The 13,437-nt window shown below is 51.6% G+C and overlaps 3 protein-coding genes and 1 non-coding gene across 4 annotated transcripts; 2 read left to right on the plus strand and 2 right to left on the minus strand.

The window, feature by feature from the left end:
- Window positions 1-189: 189 nt before the first annotated feature.
- On the minus strand, window positions 190-4,937 carry SMAC4_03203 (uncharacterized protein). The gene is made up of 5 exons (XM_066089905.1): window positions 4,266-4,937; window positions 2,999-4,192; window positions 969-2,945; window positions 833-907; window positions 190-772 (listed from the first exon to the last, which is right to left on the minus strand). The coding sequence occupies exons 2-5, from the start codon at window positions 3,582-3,584 to the stop codon at window positions 738-740; spliced, it is 2,673 nt and encodes an 890-aa protein (XP_065946225.1). The 5' UTR covers window positions 3,585-4,192; window positions 4,266-4,937; the 3' UTR covers window positions 190-737.
- A 1,651-nt stretch (window positions 4,938-6,588) lies between these two features.
- SMAC4_03204 (uncharacterized protein) lies at window positions 6,589-7,116 on the minus strand (the record flags this gene model as incomplete). Its single annotated transcript, XM_003349568.1, has 1 exon — window positions 6,589-7,116. The coding sequence occupies one exon, from the start codon at window positions 7,114-7,116 to the stop codon at window positions 6,589-6,591; it is 528 nt and encodes a 175-aa protein (XP_003349616.1).
- An 826-nt stretch (window positions 7,117-7,942) lies between these two features.
- Window positions 7,943-9,393, plus strand: SMAC4_03205 (uncharacterized protein). Its single transcript, XM_003349569.2, has 2 exons — window positions 7,943-8,087; window positions 8,151-9,393. Exons 1-2 carry the CDS (start codon window positions 8,016-8,018, stop codon window positions 9,126-9,128), a joined length of 1,050 nt encoding a protein of 349 aa, XP_003349617.1. The 5' UTR covers window positions 7,943-8,015; the 3' UTR covers window positions 9,129-9,393.
- Window positions 9,394-9,539: 146 nt separating this feature from the next.
- On the plus strand, window positions 9,540-9,626 carry SMAC4_13287. Its single transcript is given in 2 exon segments — window positions 9,540-9,576; window positions 9,592-9,626. It is a non-coding gene; the product is annotated as a tRNA-Gly (tRNA).
- Window positions 9,627-13,437: the final 3,811 nt, after the last annotated feature.

The following is a 13,437-nucleotide window of genomic DNA, read 5'->3' on the forward strand; positions in this document are numbered from 1 at the left end:
TAGGCCTGGACTCTTACCATAAAATGCTGTCTCTGCTGAGAATTAGAATCGTATTCGTATCATTCACCGTTACCTGGGACGTCCTTTTGTGCGCCACTGCCAATTTTACCAAGTTCGGCTCCGAGCTCAGGTTACTGTACAGGGTAAAAGCTTGCTTTGAACAATGATGCTTAACGTTTTAAAACTACTTGATATCTCTGCGATATAATGCTGGTTTGTTTGTTAGCTCGGTACTCCTAATACATTGGACGAGATACATCGCAAACTGTCCTAAACCTTACTAGGAAAAAAAGAAAGGGTTAATTACGAATTAGAAAGGCATTAGCAAGATTCAAGATGGTATATGCAAGGTAAAATTATGCTTCAAGTATAGAACGAAACGGATCAAACAAATAGCAAAACGCCTAGGAGGGTTGAACGAAAGTCTCGAGCTAACAAGCAAACCAGTATTAGATCGTACATGCAGATGAATGTCGCACAGACTGGCAGTAGAAACGGGGATGGTGGAGTGAAACAAAAAGTAAGAGTGCGGCCACATATACTGGTTGAACTATCCAAGTTGTTGTTTGCAATTGTGTATCCAATTACCGACGGATGACTACTTGAGCCTTCCTACAGTTTGTCTTGTAATTAGACAGCATCTTGAGTGACGAAGAGGATGGGGAGGATTCTGAGAAAGGGGGGATGATGATATAAGCCCCGGTAGAAAAGAGTAGAGGAAAATACGGGCTTTGTCCTTATTTGATACGGCTCTCAACCGCGGCTTTGATGGCTAGCAAGAAAAGCAAGTCAGTATCATCATCCACACCCTGTCCATACGGCAATCACTAACCTTCTGTGGTGACTCTTGCGTCTCCGAAGAGCATCTTCGTCCCCGGCATGTAGAACATGGGATTCGGTACGTCAGCTGTTTTGTAACGTCAGCTTCCTGAGAACACCCATAACCACATTTTTGATGGACTCCTTACCGTATCCACTAGCCAAACCCCTCTTCATCACCACGACCTGCTTACTCTTCCAAGCATGCAAAACGGGCATTCCAGCAATAGGACTACCTGGCTCCAAGGCGATCGGGTTGACTGTGTCGTTCGCGCCGATTACAAGCGTAAGGTCTGTCTCGCCAAAGTCATCGTTGATCTCATCCATCTCCAGTACGATGTCATACGGCACGCTAGCTTCCGCGAGAAGAACATTGCACTGACCGGGCATGCGACCGGCCACGGGATGAATGGCGAAGCGCACTTTGATGCCCTTGGAGCGTAACATCTGGGTAATGTCGGAGATGGCGTACTGTGCCTTGGCTACAGCCATGCCGTACCCGACAACAATGATGACGGACTCTGCGTTGGTCAGGGCTTCGGCTGTGTCTTCGACATTGGTCTGAGTTACGGATCCCTCTATCTTGTACTCTGTTGTTGTTGGGGCAGATATTCCACCAAAGAGGACATTGGTGAGTGAACGATTCATGGCCACACACATGATGTATGAGAGGATGGAACCTGATACACCTATGAGTGCACCAACTGTCGTCAGTAGTGGGTTATCCAACATGAAGCCTTCGGCAACGAGAGCAAAGCCGCTGTAAGCGTTCAAGACTGTAATAACCACGGGCATGTCAGCACCACCGATGGCCGCGGTTGTGGTATAGCCCTTAAGGAACGAGAGAACAGTGTTGGCAGCCAGAGCGCCTGCAGCGATTGCTGGAGATCCAGGGGCCAGTGTGACAAAGGCACCCATGGTCGCAACGTTCGAGGCCAGGAGACCAGAGTTGATCAAGTGGCGGCCGGGTAGAATGGTTGGCTTGGAGGACATTCTTCCGGCGAGCTTCAAAAAAGCCACGATTGATCCTGTGAAAGTCACACCACCAATAAGCACACCGAGGTAGGCGGTGACGAGATGAAGAGTCGTGATATGATCAACACCGGCCATAACACTTCCGATACTGGTGAGCACAGCCGCTAAGCCAACCACTGAGTGCAGGGCCGCCACAGTCTGTGGGAGGTCGGTGGGCGTGATGCGCTTCCCAATAAGCAAACCCAAAATACCACCAATGGCAGCCAGACCGCCGAACTGTACAAGAACCTCGGGTGGGAAACCTGCGGCCAGCAGCGAGGCGAGGACTCCAGACCCCACGCCCAGCATACCAAGCGTATTTCCCAGACGTGCAGTTGATTGAGATGCCAGAGATGAAAGCGAAGTGATACAAAGCACAGAGCTAACCATGTAACCGGCTTGAACTAATCCGGCTGCACCTGAAGCCGCAGCAGCAATGAAGCCACCACCAAACAATGCGGCAGGAACAGCATAAAGCCATGGATATTCCGGAGGGTCAGTGGCACGACGGAACATGTCGAGCATTCGTTTGGTAATGACAAAACCGCCAGAAATGTTGACAAATGCGAGAAGAACAGAAGCAGCACCAAAAGCCTGAGGAATGGTCTCGGGGAGGTAGCCTCCACCCAAGATGAAGAGACCACCGACTCCCACCATGCCTGAGATAGCATTGGTGACTGACATTAACGGAGAATGAAGAGCAGGTTGAACTCCCCATACAACACGGTAACCGATGAGCGAGGCCAAAGCGAAGGTAAAGGCGTTGCCCATGAACAACGGTCCAGTAAGTTTTCCCAAGGCAAGGGCAGCGCCCATACCACCCGTGACAAGGCCTACCTCTCGCGAAGTCTTCTGAAATGGGGTGAGGGCTACAACTTCAGCTTCCTTGGCTGCGGTCGGGGTCGATGCAGGTGCGGGAGGCGGTGCTGGCCGAGGCGCTGGCGGGAGGATCTTCCCTTTGTCGGTGACGATAGCACCCCGAACTACCTCGTCCTGAAGGTCAATGCCGTATTCCTTGTCTTTAGGAGCCATGGAAAGGAGGAATTTTGTAATATTGTTCGAGTACAAGGTGGACGACTGCGTGGGAAGACGAGACGGGAGATCGGTGTATCCTGTTTTCTGCTATTAGTCGTATGTTTCTCCTCTTCATGAGCAAATCACTTACCAATAACTTTGACATCCTTGTGGTTGATGAGCTTTCCAGGCTGGGTCACTTCACAGTTTCCGCCAGCCTCGGCCGCCAGATCAACAACAACGGAACCGGGCTTCATGATCTCAACCATGGATTTAGTGATGAGCTTAGGAGCAGGCTTTCCGGGAATCAAGGCGGTGGTTATGATGATGTCAACCTCCTGAGCTTGCTCCGTGAACAATTTCATTTCGGCCGCGATAAACTCTGGCGACATTTCCTTGGCGTAGCCTCCAGCACCAGACCCGTCCTCCTGAAGTTCGACCTCGATGAACTCGGCGCCGAGAGACTGGACCTGTTCACGAGCGGCGGGGCGGGTATCGAAACCACGGACAATAGCTCCCATTCTTCTAGCCGTGGCAATGGCGCTCAAACCAGCGACACCGGCACCAATAACCAAGACTTTGCAAGGCGGGATCTTTCCAGCAGCTGTAACCTGACCTGTGAGAAATCGACCAAAGACATTTGAGGCTTCCAGCACTGCTTTGTAACCGGCGATGTTGGCCATGCTGCTCAGCGCATCAAAGACCTGTGCCCTAGAGATGCGAGGGATCATGTCCATGGCAAAAACCGTCGCGTTCCGAGAGGCAAGCTTTTCCACAAGTGGTTTGTTTTGAGCAGGCTGAAGGAAGCTAATGATAGTTTGACCTTTTTTGAGCAGTTCCGCTTCGGCGACACTGGGACCGCGAACTTTGAGTACGATATCGGCGTTGCTCCATACTTCAGAAGCGGAATCAACAAGTGTTGCACCAGCTGTTGCGTAGGCAGAATCGTGGAACTCGGCTTCGGCACCGGCTCCCTTTTCGACAAGAACCTTTCCAAACCCTTTCTTGAGCAAAAGAACGACGTTTTGGGGAGTCAAGGCCACACGGCGTTCATTGGGGTAAGTTTCGCGTGGGACGCCGATTGTGAGCTGCTTGTAAGGGATAGTAGGTGGGAGAGTAGCGGTAGTATTGGTAGAGTATGTAGCCGAGGAGCTCTTGGACGGTGGCTGAGGCGGAATAGACGAGGTAACCGATGCATGGCGGACGAGTTGCAAGGACTGAAGTTTGGGAGTTGTAAGAGCCAGAGAGAGGGAGCCGGGACGTTGTTCTTTGTGGAAAGTGCTATGCCATGATTGACGGGAGCTTATGACGGTGCCGATGCGAATAACTGGAGTTTGGCTGCATTCTGTGAAGAGATCAGCTACACGTCTTTCATCCCATGTCTGTTCACCGGTTCATCCGAGCTTTCAATCTCATACCGTGTTCTCTGGCGCAATTGATTAAGAAGGTCCACGTTTTGATAGACAAATGGAGCAGGAACCGAGGCACCGTCGAAATATCTGGGACTTCCTACAATGTGACTTACCGAGAAGGCGCGCAATGATGCGAGATGCCGGAGACAAAGAAGCGGGAGCATTCTGGGCCAAGGCTGGCCGCAGACACGACCATGACCACATGGTATCGACAATGGCCGAGAGACTGGGATGGCTTCGCCGTCGAGACGAACCAAGCCTCAACTTCTCATTCCACGCTCCACATACGTGTGATCAAAGGATACTGTTAATATTCTTTGGAGCTGTCGGGGATGCGAATTGACCCCAGAAATCGTCGAGTGGGCTTCTCGTTGTCGGGAGAAATGAGACAGAGCTCGATGGGTGTGTTGTCGTCGTCGCCTGTCGTGGCTCGGTTGTTTGTCGTACCGTGCTGTCCCAGGAGTACAAGCAGATATTCTCGAGGTCGAAGTCGGCTACACAACACCTTTCGCTTCCAGGATTTTTAACCGCCTTGAGGTCGCGTCCTTTGATGTGTGTCTCCGGGAAAAGGGATCAGGTCGGCCAAGGTCCCGGGACGAAAAGGAGGGAGGTGACCGAGGGGTAATAAGAAAACAATGGCATTGCTGCACCATGATTCCATTGTACAACGATGCCGTCAACAAAAGAGCCGGAATACGATGATCGCTGGTTGCTCCTACCCTCCCCGCGTCGTCCACCCTCCCTTTCCCACGCCGTGGATTTGGGCGCATGGTTCGAAGTTGACCATGGTCGACTGCATGCTCAGCCGTAAAGGGTACCTACCCCGCCCTTGGGTATCAAACGTTTGTCGCCATTGATGACCATTGAGTGGTGCAAAATTACCCGGAAACAACCATCGTGCAGGAACTGGCGAGAAACATGCGCTCGGCCGGCTCGGCGGCAATAATCATGACTGGTCGTGTGGTCGCCCTGGTGTAGAGGGAGGGCTGGTGGTTAGTGATGGAATATCGTTGACTGGACAGGCAGCAACAAGAGCGATGAACGGTGCGAGAAAGTTGGAGAAGAATGGGGGAAAAAGTGATTGCAAACTTCTGTGGTGTCCACTGTTGGGCGCCTAGAGGTAATTTTCGACGTTATCCTGTGGCATTCATGGAAAGTGCGAATAAGCTCAATGAGTTCGCAATCGAGACTTCCGTTTATGGCACAGAGACAATGCCGCTTTGAAGGGAAGGAAGGACTGAAGAGTTTGGACGTTGGGTTGTCGGATTGCGCAAAGCTTGGGGCCAGGGTGCAGGTACCGTCCAGTGAGATTTGTTAAGCGCAATGGGTAGTTAGGTCTGCGGGGCCGGCCCGGGCTACTTGTATCCTGGAGAGCACCCGTCTTCTTCTCCCCTAATTTTGACAACCATGGACACTTTCGCTCCTGAATTCCTCTGTTCGCATAAGCTTCATTCGAAGAGCCCCAAGTATGACAAAAGAAATTATCCTCCAAATCACCATTGCAACCTGTTAACTCAAAGAAAAGAACACCTTCTCCGTCCTCGAACAAGTGGTACCCCCACACCTCCGCAGCACGAGCTGTTCCCCGCCAACCACTCACAACCCACAAGATGTGTATACCTACATCTTGGCCTTGTAACAAACAGATCAACGACCTCTTGGGTAACACGAACCCAACCACTGCATCTCTGACATTACCCCAAATCCTGCAACCTTCAAGCCTCGCCTCAGTTTGGTTGGTATAACAGCCGCAAACGAGCTGTCGTGTGCTCGCACGGCATACTGGCATCCATCATTAGCCTCGAAGTCCGACCGGCTCCTTCCCGGCTCGGAGATATGAGCAATATGGAGTATGTAAAGAAGCGGTCGTAAAACGAACAAACCGAATACCAACAACCCAGTACGCCTCAGGTTTAAGTAGGAAAGGCCGCTCAAAAACTGTGATATGGAGTAGAAGAGTTTAAAACCACATCGGCCAGAGTTACTTGGGAGTTAGGCCACTGACAAAGTGCCTCGAAAATGGGTTTGAAGGGGGTTGAGACACTCTTGAATGTGTAATGTACTGACCGTGATGTGTTTGGTTTATGTTACAACCCTTTTGCGTATGAAGCCTTTTGTGCAACCATGTTGAAATGATATGGTGAGAAAGTCGCTTGGCATGTTGAGCCACCTAGCCCGGATTGCAGAAGTCCACATTGTCGTGATCTTGTTCTGATTTGTAGTAATTGTACGCGTTTTGTAGTCTTGACGCTTCTGCTGCACTGTTGTGGCACAGAATTTGTAGCAGCTTATCCAGAATTTCCGGCTGTTTCTTTGGGATAAACGCCTTCTACTCCTTAGGTGTTGCTTGCCCGGCCAACCCCGAGTTCCCAGTAACCAGGATTTCATGGTAGTGTCTGAGCTCTGTCGCGAAGTGTTGCCGTATCACATCCATAAAACGCAATACCCTGAAAGCCATTTTTCTTGAGCGCCAAAACCCAACCACACTTCTCCAGAGCTTTCTGACACCGGATCCGGGCGTGCTCAATGTATTGGTCCGAAGGTGGCCATGAAGAGGCTCCAGGTCCACGCGAAGGGCATCTATAGCTCCGCGAACATCGGCGACAGTATTCCGTAGGCTTGTCAAGTATTGCTGAGGAAGAAACTTGGCGATAGCCGACATCAGGTTCTGTAGCGTGTCTTCAAGTTCGACCACTCGTAGTATGACGTTTTCGGCGTCGTTCAGAAGTTCCGTCAGCTTGGCGGGCGTCTCCTTGAGATCTTTCAAGAGTATGATCCCTTGAAGCACCCCCTTAATTCCAAGTCCTTCTTGCTGCAGCGATGCCGCAACGAGGCCAATCCCGGTGATTGGGTTCATCTTGGTTCATTGTTGTGCGGGCTCTCGGAAGCGTTTTCTAAGTTTGATGGTGGTGAACTCAATTGGCCTGGCATGAGGGGACAAAAACCAATGCCGTGATCTGAATTATCAAAAGCAAAATATCGGGCTTGGGCTTCGTAGCAGGCTCATTTGGCGTCTGAGTAGAGACAGAAGTTTGAAGATGAAGGTCAGGACGCAATAGAGGTCGATTAACCGTGATGAATGAATATCGTGTTTGGAGAAACAACCCTCAGCTCTTCTGCTTCCAGTTCTGCACCGGCAAATCGCGTCAGTTGCCATGTTGTTTTGAAAGTTAAGATGCCGGCCGCAGAACGTGCAGCATCGATCAAAAGTCTCTTACCTCTAAACTGCCTCACAGACGCTCCTTCCTCATCACACCCGGACCTCTCACATCATCATAAATCTGACGGATACGTCGCACCTGAGTAGGTACGAACGACTTGTTATTCGGTCACGTTATCTGGTCACCTTGGCGGCATTTGGTGCGGCGAAGATAGGGTGCGCTGCAACCGGAGTTAAAGACCCAGTCGGAGGCTTCCCGCTAGGTCATTGGCCAACCCAGCTAGAGACCCCGACCACCGACGTCCGCTGCCATATGTCTATATCTCCGAAAGTTAAGGGTCGGATTAGATCCGCACGTTTGTCATCAACATTCGGATTCTTGATGTTCGGAGACGGGTGGCGCCAACGTCCGGAGAGAACGGAATTAAGACGGCCGCATGGTATCGACAAAGATGCCTGCAAGGTGAGATATTCTGGTATAAGTAGGAGAGGACGGGAACAAACAGAAGAGGTTGAGAGCTGTCATTCAGCAACAGCATAACACATCAGAACATACCATCAGCCAAAAGCCTTTACTTGCACCATCAACATCCACCATGACCGCAAAGTACGCCAAGGACCAGCCTGATGGGTTTACCAACCGCATCGAGCGGATCACCATCGTCGGTGTAAGCTATCACACATCGCAGTCAGAGCATGTTATCTGTGCTTCCCTACTGACCAACTCATAGGCCAGTGGTACCGTTGGCTCTCCCATCGTCGAAGAACTCCTCGCTACGGGAAAGCATACCGTGACCGCCCTCACCCGGCCCGGCAGCACCAACTCCCTACCTGCCGGTCTTGAAAGCATCGCCGTGTCCTACGACACTGAAGATGGCGAATCCGCCCTAGTCGACGCTCTCCGAGGCCAACAAGTCCTCATCATCTGCCTCTCGCCACAGGCCGCTCCTGGCACTCACCACAGACTCGTCGTCGCAGCCGCCAAGGCTGGTGTGCCCTATGTCGTGCCCAACGGATGGGGCTGGCTCTGGCTCGATGACGAGGAGAAGCGCAAGAAGTCCATGCACGGCGAAGTTGTGTACCAGAACCTGAAGGACGTCGAAGCGCAGGGGGTGTCAAGCTGGATTTGCGTCAAGTGCTCGGTCTGGTACGAGTTCTCGCTGTACATGGGCAGGCGCAACTACGGCTTTACGCTGCCGGACAAGAAGGTGACCTTCTTTGACGACGGCGAGAAGAAGATCTGGACCACCACAACCAGACAGGTGGGAAGGGCCGTTGCGAAACTCTTCAGCCTGAAGGAGCTACCTGAAGACGAGAACGACCAGGATCTCACGGTTGCGAGGTGGAAGAACAAGGAGCTGCGTGTGGGGAGCTTCAATGTCTCGCAGAAGGATATGCTGGACTCGGTGCACCGCGTCATCGGAACCACGGATGAGGAGTGGACTATTACGAAGGAACCGTCCGTGGCGAGGAGGCAGCGGGGATTGAAGCTCATGGCGACTGACCCCAGCCACGGGTTTGTGATCGTGCTCTATTCATCGATTTTCCTTCCCGATGAGGTCGGTTTCTTTGGAAAAGCCACTTTTGATGAGGACGAGGTGGATAACCGGTTGTTGGGACTGCCGAAGGAGGATCTGGATGAGGCGACCAAGCGCGCGGTAGACACCGCGGCCAAGATGAGCAGTGATTGTCTTGCGCAACTACATTAGTCAATCAACTAGAAAGGTGTCAGGAGGTTAGGTGATTCATTTAGATGCGAAAGTCATCATTTTCCCTTTCATAGTCCTGTGCGCCATGCAGTCGTAAATATCTGAAGTTTCGGAAATGCCGCACTGGAGTGGAGGTTGAAATAGTCTGTAAAACACCTTGACGATGCATGATACATGAACAAAGGGCAGCGCCAAAGATGTCTACGCCAGAGGGCTCTGGAATCTGATGAAACGTGATGGGAAAATGTAAGATTGTCCAACGCAAACTGCGAGAATACAAACAGAGTGTCTCGCATGAAGTGGTGGCATGTCAGCATGCCAAGTGGCGTGAATCGCACCTTGCTGGTGATGCGGGGTAGGGGCTTGGCATACATAAACAAGTGCTTCGGAAGCGTCTTTAATAAGTAAACCGCGCCGATGGTATAGTGGTTAGCATCCTCGCTTCCCAAATTTCTTTGGAACCAGCGAGGGACCCGGGTTCGAACCCCGGTCGGCGCACATCTTTTTTCGCTTTTTCTTTTTCAGTGATCCAGCTGTTGCTTCTTTGATCGACCAACCCAAAGACGCTCTTTTTTTTGTGTTTGGATGTTTTTAACTGCCTGCGCTATCCCTCATGTTGCTGTTGGTCGGTTCTTCTTGTCCAGTCCAGGTGAAGGCCCCTTCTCTGTGTTACCCAGTGTGTAAAGAGTGCGATTCTTAACGGCAGGAATGTCTTTTGTTTGCCACGTTCTTGAGGCAGGTGCGGCAGTCGAGCCGCGCCGGGTCACACAATAAACCGACCCTGCGTTTTGTCCCAGATAACCTTCATAAGATGATGGGTGACGACAACCAGGTCGGGTAAATGATGTATTTCTTGCACGGCCGGAGAGACTAAGCGCACCTCCCTTTTTCCTCTCGCCCATGATCTCATCCCCGGGGCTCCCAACATCTAACTGCCCTCGTCTATTCCTTCCTCTAAGCCCTTTCATTCAGATGGACTCAAATGCCCGGTAACTTCAGCGACGAAGCTGACAATCCTCGCCCATAGTTTTCCATGTCGGCTATCACACTCCTTTGATGGAAGTCATTCAAGTCGATGGCAATCACCCATGATGTTCATGGTTAGACCACCCGTGGTAGGATCCTGCGAAGTGGTATGATAGTGGAACTCATTGACCCTGACTTCATGAAACCCACCAGAAGCCGGAGACAAGTCCTCTTGCAGGAATTGATAGGCAGCCGAGATGGAACATTTAACGGTCTTGCGTGCATAACTCCATTCCTAGGGAGAGCTAGGCGTCTTACATGCAGCATGGTGATCGTCGAGTGACTTATTTCCCATGGACCGATACCTGTGGAGCGGGGCAATGCACTTCACCTACTTCTCCGGATTGGTCAATACGGGATGGTTACAACTCTGGCGGCAGTTTAGCATCTCAATGGTGGTCAAGATAGTGGAAGCGGAACCAGAAACTGACCCTTGCAAGTCTCCAGCAGTGGACTATATCATGTACAAGGAGAAGAAAGACATGGATTCAAAAGAGGGCGCGGAGAAGCGGGAAGAAACTATAGAACTGAAGGATGTTCTTCGTGGTTTGCTGATTAAGGTACATATACAACCCTCTCCTCGCTCATAACCTTGTCGGGCATACCGAGTCTTGGACAACCAAAGGACAACTCCTCTACATATTATCAGTCCTCTAGACCTTCCTTCATTTAGGCCTCAATCACCCGTTTACATTCGGCAATGGCTTCTATAACAACGATCCCCCTCCCCAGGCGTCTCCCGCCCAACGTTACTCCGGAGGCCTTCCAGACATTCATCTCCCGCGCTCAGTCTATCGTGGGTGTCGAGAATGTCACCGTGGTCGACCCCCAAAACCCTCTCAACGATGGCACCTACATGGATAACTGCAAGACGCACGACATGCACGCAGTGTACGAGCGAGACTACTTTGTGGCTTCCGCCGTTGTAGCACCTCGAGGCGTTCCCGAGGTTCAAACAATTGTCAAGCTCGCCAACGAGTTTGTCGTACCCGTCTGGCCTTTCTCTGCCGGAAGAAACGTTGGGTATGGCGGCACCGCACCTCGCGTGCCGGGGAGCGTGGGTATCGAGTTGGGAAAGAACATGGACAAGATCCTCGATGTCAACGTCGAGGGCGCTTATGCGCTCGTCGAGCCCGGTGTGACCTACTTCAGTCTCTATGATCACCTTGTGAAGACGGGACTGAGAGAGCATCTGTGGATTGATGTGCCTGATCTTGGTGGTGGTTCCATCATTGGTGAGTTTCGGATTTGGAATCGGAGGCGGAGGCATATCTTATACTCTCGTTATGTTAGCCGGGAACTGACATGAAAACACCAGGTAACGCTGTTGAGCGTGGCATGGGGTACACGCCATATGGCGGTAAGCAGAATGTTGGCTCCATGTTGAGGCAGAATGACGCTGAATTCTTACAACAGATCACTTCATGATGCATTGTGGTATGGAAATTGTTCTCCCCAATGGCGAGCTTGTAAGGACAGGCATGGGTGCTCTCCCAGAGCCTGGAAACACCCCCGGCCTCGCAGCCCATGAGCAAAAGCCCAACAAGGCCTGGCAGCTGTTTAATTATGGCTTTGGCCCCTACAATGACGGTATCTTTACCCAGAGCAACTTGGGAATTGTGGTGAAGATGGGCATCTGGCTCATGCCCAACCCCGGCGGGTACCAGGCCTACATGATCACTTTCCCCCGTGATGACGACCTTTCCGCAATCGTCGACAAGATCCGTCCTCTCCGTCTGGTATGTGCCGCCCGCTCATACTTAGCTGCCCATTCCCATTGAGTGTAGCTAACCTTGCTCTTTGTCTCAGCAAATGGTCCTCCAAAATGTGCCTACACTCCGTCATATCCTGCTCGACGCTGCCGTACACAACCCCAAATCACATTATACCGACAAGAACACTCCCTTGACCGAGGCCGAGATGGACGAGATCGCCACCAAACTCAACCTCGGCCGATGGAATTTCTATGGCGCCGTCTACGGCCCCGAGCCCATACGCGCCGCCCTCCTCGAAGCCATCAAGGTCGCTTTTCTTACCATACCAGGATCCAGGTTCTACCTTCCCGAGGATCGGACAGAAGAGAGAAGCGTTTTGCACATGCGATCGGATACCCTCCAGGGTATCCCCAGTCTTGACGAGCTGAAGTGGGTTGACTGGCTCCCGAACGGCGGGCACCTGTTTTTCTCGCCTATTGCCAAGATCAGCGGTGCAGATGCGACTTTGCAGTATGAGGTTACGAAGAGGAGGTGTCAGGAGGCCGGTTTCGACTTTATGGGCACCTTCGTTATTGGCATGAGGGATATGCGTGAGTTTGGTTCTTTTTACCGCTCCTTCTCTCTTCCACTAGATGTTGCTTTTCACGGAGCAGTCCTTTCCTCTCTACCTACCCGAGCACTCGCTAACCCTTTTTTCTTGTTCCATCCAACAGATCACATCGTCTGCATCGTCTTCGACCGCGAAGATCCCGAACAGCGTCTCCGTGTCCGCTGGCTCATGCGCACCATGGTCAAAGACTGCGCCGCCCACGGCTGGGGCGAGTACCGCACGCATCTGGCGCTCATGGACCAGATCGCCAACACGTACAACTTCAACGACAACGCCCTGATGAAACTTAACGAGACAATCAAGAACGCTCTCGATCCCAACGGTATCATGGCCCCCGGCAAGAACGGTGTGTGGCCGGCTACCTATGACAAGGAGAAGTGGGTGTTGGGCGGAGAGGAGGAGTGGACTTCTCCGGGGACACAGACAGCGGTCGAGACAAAGGTGTAATAATTTGTAGAAGTCAAATGCTCAGCTCTTGAAAAAGAGAAGGAAAAAGAAAAGGACGAGAGAAAGATTAGCAAAAAAAGTAGCAGACATACAACACCAGGGATTCGCTGGTCGTCACCGACCCAACTACTAGTCTGGCCCTCACTGGCTTATCTATGGGAGAGCGGACGGGATCCCGAGTTTTCCAGTGGGTATGGTCGTATGTGCTCATCATACACAAAACCAATACTTATCAATGGTTCTTTTTGTGTGCAGGAACAAATAAAAATGTGGTCATGTATGGGGTTCATGCATTACATGCTAAAGCTATGAGGTCTGTCTAGAGACGACAAGTCCATATCCACACCGCCGTTCTCGCAGCTTTGAATCTCAGTGTCGACGAAAAGGCCGTATCGAGGTACTTGACTTTGACTATGACCTCATCACCACTTTAATACAAGAAAACATCAATGTCCTCCCTATTCGGCTTTCGGCTCAGCCTGAGCATCACAAACACTCAACGCCTCCTCCC

This window comes from Sordaria macrospora, chromosome 2 (assembly GCF_033870435.1).
Source record: "Sordaria macrospora chromosome 2, complete sequence".
In the NCBI taxonomy this organism is placed as follows: domain Eukaryota; kingdom Fungi; phylum Ascomycota; class Sordariomycetes; order Sordariales; family Sordariaceae; genus Sordaria; species Sordaria macrospora.